At 58.2% G+C, this 9,568-nt stretch overlaps 1 protein-coding gene across 1 annotated transcript; it reads left to right on the top strand.

The window, feature by feature from the left end:
* Positions 1-1,308: 1,308 nt before the first annotated feature.
* LOC100337692 (NUT family member 2G-like) lies at positions 1,309-7,608 on the top strand. Its single transcript, XM_051859351.2, has 6 exons — positions 1,309-2,129; positions 3,915-4,043; positions 4,983-5,122; positions 5,555-5,835; positions 6,093-6,209; positions 6,691-7,608. Exons 1-6 carry the CDS (start codon positions 1,432-1,434, stop codon positions 7,420-7,422), a joined length of 2,097 nt encoding a protein of 698 aa, XP_051715311.2. The 5' UTR covers positions 1,309-1,431; the 3' UTR covers positions 7,423-7,608.
* The last annotated feature ends 1,960 nt before the right edge of the window (positions 7,609-9,568 follow it).

The raw sequence follows: 9,568 nt of genomic DNA, 5'->3' as shown, positions 1-9,568 counted from the left end.
GCTGTTTTCCACCTTTATTTTCACAAAGCTTATTTATTTGAGTAGCAGAGTGACAGAGGAGGGGAGACAGTGGGGACTTGACAAGCAATGGAAGAGGGAGAGAGGGAGAAAAAAGAGAGGGAGAGAGGAGAAAGGAGGGAGGGAGAGCAGAGAGAGAAACAGAGAGGGAGAGGGGGTGGAACCAAGGGAGATATCGACATCTTCCATCCACTGTTGACTCCCCCAGTGCCTGAAATAATCAGAGCTGGGCAAGGTCAAAGCCAGGAACCCAGAACACTGCCAGAGTCTCCAGCAAGGGTCAGGAATTCATGTGCTATGTCTTCATCTTCTGCCTCCCTTCTCACATTAGCAAGAAGTGGGATCAGAAGTACAGTTTGCCAGGACGAGAACAAGCTCCAATATGGGATGTGGACATGCCAAGTTGCAGCTTAACTCACTGTGCCAAAAAACCACACCTGTTTTCATATTAAAGGAAGGAGAGTAGCAGTTAGGAAGGTTATGTTCAATGTGAGGACACGGGTCCTGATCCTTAGACACATGTGCACGGTGCCTGTTGTCATTTACTGGGCTCGGTGTGGTTCCTGGTCAGGGATGTGTCCCAGTACATATTGTCCCCCCAACTCCCTGACTCAAGCCTACTCCTCAAGCCTTCGCTTTCCATCACTGAGAGCAAAAGGAACAATCCCAGAGAGTCACCATTCCCTCAACCAATTCTGATCTGACCCTTTAGAAACTACGAAATCCTGGACACCTCCCAGACACCCCTACCAGTCACCACCCTGCGGACTTTCTAACCCTATGCAGCCATCACTGACTGTGTAAGGACACCATCTCAAGGGACCAACATCCTCCTAGCAGTCCTGTTCCTAGGGAACACAGCTTCTAGCGTGGCCAGAGGGACCACCAGGCCCTGCAACCAGGGGCGACCCATATATGCTCCCTGTGGTTTCAGCAGGGCCCTCTTAAGAGGATGATGTTACCCTCAGAGATGACAAGGTTATGCTCATGAGTCACAAGACCATGGTAGGGAGAGATTTCTTCCCAGACCTTTGACCTTCTTGTGCTAGGGTTCCACTAAGAAGTGTCAGTTAAAGAAGCCTAAGGTGGGGTCTGGGCACGGTGTTGTGAATCAGCTAGCTTTACCTAGGCCAGGTGGGCATGTGGCACCACAGTTGTATAAGTTCCCTGGCCAGCTGTGGAGTACTGAGGGGCCCAGTGCTGCTAGGGAGGCATGCTGATCCAGGTGTGGGAGACACTATAGAACTGGGAGTCACCCTGGGTGACTCTGGGGGCAATGAAAGCTCAGTGTTCCATCCTGGCAGAGACGGGTACTTGAGAACTGGTATTCGAGAAGGGTATTGAGAATCGGTTCCCCATTTCCATTCACCCCTCTCCTTTGTCTCCACAGCATCTCCAGTGCTGGGAACAGCCATGATCCCGCACCCAGGCACCTCCACGTCTCTCTTCACACTGCTGCCCTTTCCCCAACCTACCCACGGCCCCGCACCCCAGCCACCCTGGGGGCAGCCTCCTCCACCCCTCCTGAATGCCGCATTCCCTCCAGGCAGCCGCCTCGTGCTGCCTGCTGCTTTCCCCAGGATGCCCATGGTGGCAGGAGATGGTGGCTCTGGCCCAACTGGGGCTGGGAATGTCCACATCATATTCCAGTTGAGGACAGGAGGGCAGCCAGTGGAGCCCCCCCACTCTCAGACCTTGGTCTACAACCAAACCCGAATCAGCCTGAATGCTCCAGGAGGCCTCTGTGGGCCAGGGCAGAACTCTGCTCCCATAGCAGTGCCCGGGTCTTCCCTGCAGGCAACAGTGCCTGCACCTCCCATGGTGGGAACCCAGGCCAGTCAGGGGGGCTGGCCTCTGGGCTGCCCTCCTCCAGCTCCACCACCAGCTGCCCAGCTGGCCCCGATGGTCTTCCCAGCAAACAACGGGCCACCACCACAAGGGGCAGACAGGGAGCGCATCCTGCCTACTCCCAAGGCCCAAGCCTCACCAGACAACCCCTGCAGCTCCACCAGCGTCTACGAGAACTTCCGGCGCTGGCAGCACTTCAAGGCCCTGGCCCGGAGGCTCTTGCCCCAGAGCCCTGACACAGAAGCTCTGTCCTGCTTCCTCATGTGAGTACCCATGCCCAGGGCCTGGGGCAGTGCATTGGGAGGATCAGGGGTGGGCAACGCAGGCTAAAAGGGCTCCCACAGGAAGACCCTGAAGGCAATCGAGAGACTACATGCAGTTCCGTTGTCAGCCATGATACCTCATGCTGTCTGTGACACGATTCCAGGGCCCTTCCCCACTGGATCTTAGCTATCCTGTGATAACATTTACATTTCCACCATTTCCAGGGTGACCCTTACAGAACACTCAAGGTCAGAGCGGGTCCTGGGATCACAAGAGCCACCGTGGGGTTTGAGTCTGAGTCCACACAGCAATCCCTGTCCACCACCGGCATCGTACACAGAGGGTCACAGACCTCAGGGACTTGACGTGAGGGGTGATGAGGAGGGAAGTCTTACACACAGCCCAACCCTCACTCTTCCCGGGACTTCCAGGAAGACAGCAGGTGGTGGGAACCCACCCAGGGCCACGCTGGGGCCCCAGCACGAGACTCTGTCCTGGGCCAGCACTGACAGCCCAGAGCCCTCACAGGGGAGGAGACGCTCACACCCGTTCCCAGGGAGCTGAAGGGCACGGCAGCTGAACCTGCTGAGCTTGGCACAGGCAGGCACACGCTCTGTCTCAGGAAATGACTATGGTCATGCCGCCATGAGGAAAGGCAATGAGGTCAAGAACACCACAGTCAAGGCCTTGACTGGACTCTGAGCCCCTAAGACAAGAACGCAGGCTGCTGTCTGGGGGCTGGGGACCAAACCAGAGGGAGCCTTCCCCGCAGTGGCACACTCCCCTTTCTTGACCACTCGGGCCTGGGTCCTCCTGTCTACCACCATGACGACAGACACAGCCACCTTCCACTGAGCAGGGCACTGCGTCCATGTCGCGCCCACCTCTGACCTCCTACCCAATCATCACTCAGCCTGCAGCTGGAAGCAGTCTCCACACCTTGGTGTTGATGTCTCCATCTCCCTGCAGCTCTGGACACTCATCATTGCCCAGGAGGCACATCACCCCCAACTCAGTCCCCATGCACTGAGCCCTGGTCCCCTAATCAGGGCACAGCCTGCGTGGCTCCCTTCCTTCTCCCCACTCCCAGGAGCTCTGAGGTCCCAACTCCAGTGCGGCCTCTGGCCAGCAACTATACAGCAGGTTACAGGCTCAGCCCTGGGGGAGGAGCCCACACCAGAGCCCTGGCACCCAGGTCAGATCATTCTGTGTGCTTCTCCCTTTAGGCTGCACTGCACAAGGCCACACACTGGACAGCTCCAGCCACAGATGTCCATGTGTCACGTCTGGAGGCTGGAAGACTGAGCACAGGACATGGCTGGATTCAGGTTCCAGGGAGGCTGCTCCTCCTCCTGAGACAGGCCCTTCCCACGGTCTCATCTGAGTCTCAGAGCTATGCGTGTCTTGCTGCTCCTCCAGGACACCAGTACTATCACGAGAGCTGCAGCCTTAGGACCTCTCCTAACCCTAACTGCACCAGACACCACCTCAGACCCCATCACACTGAGGATTAGGCCCTGCACACATGTGTTTAGGGGACACAAGCATCCAATTCATGCTGCACAGTGATACTGATGCCGCACTAGGGAGACAGAGAGGCCAGCACAGCCCTGGGAGGGGGTGTCCCCCAGATGAGAGGTGGCCAGGAGGCTGGAGAGCCCACACTGGAGGGGGACACGACAGGGACAGAGGGAAGGGAGACCACAGCACAGTAGTCAGAGCCCTGAGCTCAGGCGGCAGGGTGGGCTCGTGCATTTTCACTGACTCCGGGGAATTAATTCCAGCCCCGTGCTGCGGACCCTGGCCCAGCGGAGGCCCACCATGCCGCTGGAGGAGGGCCTGCGGTTTGCCTTGCGCGAATGGCAGCACAAGAGCAACTTCGACCGCATGATCTTCTACGAGATGGCAGAAAAGTGAGTTGGGAGTCCGGGTCCCGGTGCTGTGTGGTGGAGGAGGCTGGGGAGGGAGGCTGGGCCTGAGGGGCTGGACGAGTCAGCACACGTACGCCGTTCCTTGGATCAGGCCCTCCATGGGCCCTGCTCTTCCAGGATACTGCCCCACCACCTGGATGTAGGGGTCCATGCGCTCTCCTCCCCGGGAGTCCTCCCCATCTGTGTCTGAGCTACCGAGGCTCTGACGTTCAAGGTTGAGGTGGAGCAGCCAGCGCAGCCCTTGTGCTGTCCTCCCAGCACGAGGACTCTGCACACGGCACGACCTCCATCGGAGCGTCTGCCTCACACCCTGGAGAGGGGGGCTGTGGACAGATGTGTTGTCACGGTGAAACGCCATCCCAGAATGTGCTGCAGCCCAGAGTGTGTCCTCAGGGATCTGGTGTCTCAGACGCACGGCCCTGTCTGCATTTCTGCCGGTTCATGCAGTATGATAAGTTTAAACACACAGCACTCAGAGGCCATGCCCACCTCTCAGCCAGGCCTCCCATCCTCCTGCCTGCCCCTGGACCCGAATCCCCTGCTCCCCCTACAAGGATCACAGTCTCGGGCTCAGGATCTTTGATTCTGAACTAGGACCCAAAAGAGCTTGTGATAAATGTCCTTTCGCGCAGCCTCTGGAGTCAGCCCTACTTGGGGCTCTGTGTGGGGCCAGACCAGGCATGGAAGTGGTGAGATCTGCTGTGCCTTTGTTAACTGGGCCTGCAGGGGATCAGAGACACACGTCACCTGCCCGTGCAGGGCAGACAGAGCACTGTTCCCAGCATGTTTTGCCCCTGTGGGACTAACCAGACTTGGGCCTTGCTGACCCCAAGGGACACGTGCATGTGTCTGCCACCAGCTGCCGCCAGATCGTTGTCAGGGCGTGGGCCCCTCACGTTTGGCCTGTTCCCCCATGCTCAGGTTCATGGAGTTTGAGGAAGAGGAGGAGATGCAGATGCAGAAGCTGGAGTGGATGAAGGGGAAACCTTGCCAGCCCCCACCGGTCTCACCACCACTGCTTCCTCAAGGGCCCCCAGCCCCTGTGGCTGTCCAGCAGCCAGGTACAGTCTCCCCTGTCCCAACACAGTCCATGTCAGAGGCCAATGCAACCCCAGGATCCTTTGTCCCCTCATCTGTGCCTTTTCCTTCAAGAGCAACATGTGTTCCTTTGTGCAGAATGTCCCACGGACAGCCCAGCGGCCCACTTGCTTTGGGCCATCACCTGGGGATTTTTCGTGCCACAGTCATAGTGCCCCTCATCCCTTAGCTTCCCAAGGAGCCAGCAAACTCTGGCCAGGATGGGGTCTGGAGATAAGAACACAGAGTGTTGGTGACTCAGGTGTTCCACCTCTCGGCCCCATCTCCTCTCTTGGTGCTGTTGTCAGGGTCTCCTGGCCCAGCATGACCACTCCTGTCCCCCAACAACTGTCCACCCCACTGCGGCTGACATGACACTGGGGCCCCTGTACTCACACCATGTTCCCCATCCACAGGGTGTGCCCCCAGGAAAGCCAGCTCCAAGGCCCTGCCTGCCTGTCCAGTGCCACCCAGACACCAGGGGCCTCAGGACAGGACACCCAAGGAGATCCCGCCAGAGGCCGTGAAGGAGTACATGGAAATCATGGACACGTTGCTGGGGCCAACACCCTTGTCCTTGGAGCCTCCCGATGGCCACCCAGAAGAGGACACAGATGAGAATGAGGGGTCATACCCGGACCCAGAAATGCTGTCCTACATTGACCATCTATGCTCCCAAGTGGATTTTGTCACCAAGGTGGGCTGGGATGCGGCACTGGGATGCAAGATCCAAAAATTGACCCTGCCAGGCCCTTAAGCCAAATTCAAGTTCTTCACCACTGCCTTTGTGTTCCTGAGGGAGTTAGGGAGTGAGTGAAGCTGACTGCCCACTTATTTACAACCCCAGAGTGTGAACAGTGATGGGGTCGTCCTTGCTCTCTGGTTCTGTTCAAGTTCCCATCATCTCAGATGCTTCATGCAAGGATGATCATGGACATCTTCCATCTTTTCTAGGCGGAGGCCATCATTCACCCCAGATTCCTGGAAGAACTGCTTTCCCCAGATCCACAGCTGGACCTCACGGCCCTGTCCAAGGAGCTGGAGAAGGAGGAAGGGCTGACTGCTGGCCAGGTAAAGGACAGAAGGTGGTCAGCTGGTAGAGCAGGGACAGCAGTTAGACAGGGCAGGGAGGGGCACCAGGGAACCAGGGGTGGGGGGCATCATATAGACAGGGCAGGGAGGGGACCCAGGGAACCAGGGTTCGGGGGACAGCAGGTAGAGGCACCTAGGTAGACTGGTGGTGGAAGGGGGGACCCCAGCACAGCAGACCCAGATCACTTTATCTCCCCCTACTCTGCTGGGGAAAAATGACTTCTTGAGGAGCTTCTTCGGGTGGGGTGCAGGTGCACACGTGTGTTAAGGAGACAGAAGAGCCAGTTCCAGGTTAGGGTACAGGGCTAGAATGAGGCCATGTGGGTGGAGGCGGAACCCCTCACACCAATGGGACCAGCCCAGAGACTCAGGCCTTTCTGCCTCCTCCCGAGTACCTGCTGTGCACTCCCTGGCCTCCCTCACACCTGGCACAACCACTAAGGGCCTGTTTCCTCTGCAGGTGATGGCGAAGCACTGCTCCTTGAAAGAGGATGGGGCCATGGGGGCCACCCCCAGTCATGGTGTGCCCCTACTGAACCCCAGCAATTCTGAATCTGGACCCCAACAAAGTGCAGAGAGTGACAACCAGGGCCCCCGCCTTGGGGCCAGAGCTGAGTGCTTCTCCCGGTCGATGTCTTCCCAAGACCTGCAGAGACATGCTGTCCCAGACACCCCCCTGTGCAGGCCTGAGGTTAATGCTGTCTTTAGTGGACATCGGGAGTGTCCCTCACTGGGGGCCACCGAAGATGCCAGGAGTTTCAGAGGAGGACCCTCTGTTGGGGGCTCGCACACACCATTGGACAACTCCAGTGAGAACGAGGAGGAACTTCCCAGTCTCTCCTTCCTCCTGGCCTCCCAGCACCACCTGCTGCCCTTGGGCTTTGCAGGGAGCGAGGCCTCTGCTGAAGACCTGCCCTGCCTTGGAGCTGGGAATCCTTGCAGAGCACCAAAACCCCTGTCTACCCACGGAAGGGACCCTAGGGGACCCCTCCCACATGCTGCAAAGTCCAGGAAGCAAGCTCTCCAGGGAGGCCAGGGCCCTGCAAAAAAGAAGCCCTGCCCAGTGCCTCAGCTCAGGGCTTCTGCAGGGCAGGCCCAGGCTCTGGGCTGTATGGGAAACTCCCAGGCTCAGAAGAGGAAAGGTGACCACTTGGTCACCAGGAGGAGGAAGAAGCATCATTCAGCCCACTAGGTGGCGCCAGGACTCTGGGGGCAGCTCCTCCAGGTGCATCCTGAAGCACATGGACCCTAACTCTGCCCTGCACCCAAAGTACTGACCCTGCTGTTCCTCACCACAAGAGGGCGACTGTAGGACCCCCAGGTGGAGGGACCTGGGGCAAGAGTGTGGAATCATCCCTTTGGGACTTTGTTGGTATAAATAAATGAAGTTACATTGGAAATAGTCTCTGCTCTGCTGCCCTCTGTCCTGGCGTCAGCGGGGTGAGGGCGGTGAGGCAAGACAGACGGGGATGCCTGCTCGTGGCTGCACAGGGGCCTGACCGACGTCTCCCTCCAGGTTCACACGCTCTACCCCGGCTGCTAGTGCCCCGCACCATCACCGCCCACACGAGCCCTCCCTTGCTCTGGGTCCTCCTGAGCCCCGCTGTCCTTTGTGTCCTATAAACGTCTTCCTGGGAGCTGCTTCTGAGCTGTCAGACGAGGGCCCCAGGAGCAGAGTTCGAGAACTGAGCCTGGAGAGGGCACCCTCCCGAGGGGGCTCCTTTCTGCTCCCCTGAAGCAGGCTCCTGGCAGGCCTGGTCCCTCCTCAGTGTGGGTCTGGGGAGGTGGAAAGCGCTGGCTTTGGGATAAGAGGCTGTGGCATCTGGGGAAATGGAGGCCGACAAACTGAGCAGCACTGATGGCCGCCAAAGCCAAGGGCTGTGCTTTGTCAGTCACCAGGGGGGACTGCTCCACAGGGGGCCTCAGCACTGCAGGAGGTCCTGGACGGCTCTGTGCCCTGGGCAGCACTGGGGGGTGGCCCTCACTGGTCCTAACAGGTGCCCCATCCTGTCCCAGGAGCCGGGAAAAGGGCGGGCCAGCACGAGTCTGCTCATCAGTCGACCACAGGCAGTGGCTGACAGGTCTCCTGCAGACAAGAGAAGGGCTGGCTCCTGGGACACACGAGGGGCAGCTGAGGCCTTTGCAGGCCCTGAAGTTTCTGTGAAGGCATCCTGGGCTGGGAGGAAAGAACCTGGGCGGCCCCACAGGGGCTCTCAGGACATGACTCCTACCCTAGACAGGCTCTGCAATGTCCCCAGACCAGCACGGCCCTGTGAAGGTCTTCAGAATCCACTAACTAAGCTCTGTTCCCTGACACCAGCATGGGTGCCTTGTGTGCAAGCCTCTCACTAACTTCAGACAAACATTCATGACTAAGGCTGCCCTGGGCTGGCTCTCATCCTCCCCATCTCAGTCTCCCGAAGGACGAATTCCACCTCTGATGCCAACACCCCTTCCTGCAGTGTCCAGAGATTCTCATTTTCTTCAATTACTGCTGCTTTGGTTGTGATATCGAGAGAATGTTTCGGGCCGCACAGTGGCGTAGCGGGTAAAGCTGCCACCTGCAGCACCAGCATTCCATATGGGCGCCGGTTCAAGTCCCGGCTGTTCCACTTCCAATCCAGCGCTCTGCTATGGCCTGGGAAAGCAGTGGAAGATGGCCCAAGTCCTTGGGCCCCTGCGCCCACATGGGAGACCCAGAAGAAGCTCCAGGCTCTTAGCTTTGTATCAGGCCAGTTCCAGTCATTGTGGCCATTTGGGGAGTGATTCAGCAGATGGAAGACCTCTCTGTCTCTGCCTTTGCCTCTCTGTAACTCTGCCTAGGAAGGAAGGAAGGAAGAAGGAAAGAAAGAAGGAAAGAAGGAAAGAAAGAAAGAAGGAAAGAAGGAAAGAAGGGCTGGCGCCGTGGCTCAATAGGCTAATCCTCCACCTTGCGGCACCGGCACACCGGGTTCTAGTCCCGGTCGGGGCGCCGGATTCTGTCCCGGTTGCCCCTCTTCCAGGCCAGCTCTCTGCTGTGGCCAGGGAGTGCAGTGGAGGATGGCCCAGGTGCTTGGGCCCTGCACCCCATGGGAGACCAGGAAAAGCACCTGGATCCTGGCTCCTGCCATCGGATCAGCGCGGTGCGCCGGCTGCAGCGGCGGCCATTGGAGGGTGAACCAACGGCAAAGGAAGACCTTTCTCTCTGTCTCTCTCTCTCACTGTCCACTCTGCCTGTCAAAAAAAAAAAAAAAAAAGGAAAGAAAGAACTTCGGTAAATAGTAATAATAATAATGCTACCCTCACAGCATGAGTTACGAGTGTTCCCTCCTCTTCACTTCTTTGGAACAGCTGAAAGG

The sequence above is a fragment of the Oryctolagus cuniculus genome, chromosome 1 (assembly GCF_964237555.1).
Source record: "Oryctolagus cuniculus chromosome 1, mOryCun1.1, whole genome shotgun sequence".
NCBI classification, from domain to species: domain Eukaryota; kingdom Metazoa; phylum Chordata; class Mammalia; order Lagomorpha; family Leporidae; genus Oryctolagus; species Oryctolagus cuniculus.
The sequence above is the reverse complement of the archived record's forward strand: the minus strand, read 5'-3'. Positions and strand labels throughout refer to the sequence as shown.

Bases quoted from the DNA above. Each gene is read 5' to 3' on its own strand.
- LOC100337692 (XM_051859351.2), top strand. From the start codon at position 1,432: ATGATCCCGCACCCAGGCACCTCCACGTCTCTCTTCACACTGCTGCCC. The intron at 2,130-3,914 runs GTGAGTACCCAT...AATTAATTCCAG, and splicing joins GCTCTGTCCTGCTTCCTCAT to CCCCGTGCTGCGGACCCTGG. The intron at 5,123-5,554 runs GTACAGTCTCCC...CCCCATCCACAG, and splicing joins TGTGGCTGTCCAGCAGCCAG to GGTGTGCCCCCAGGAAAGCC.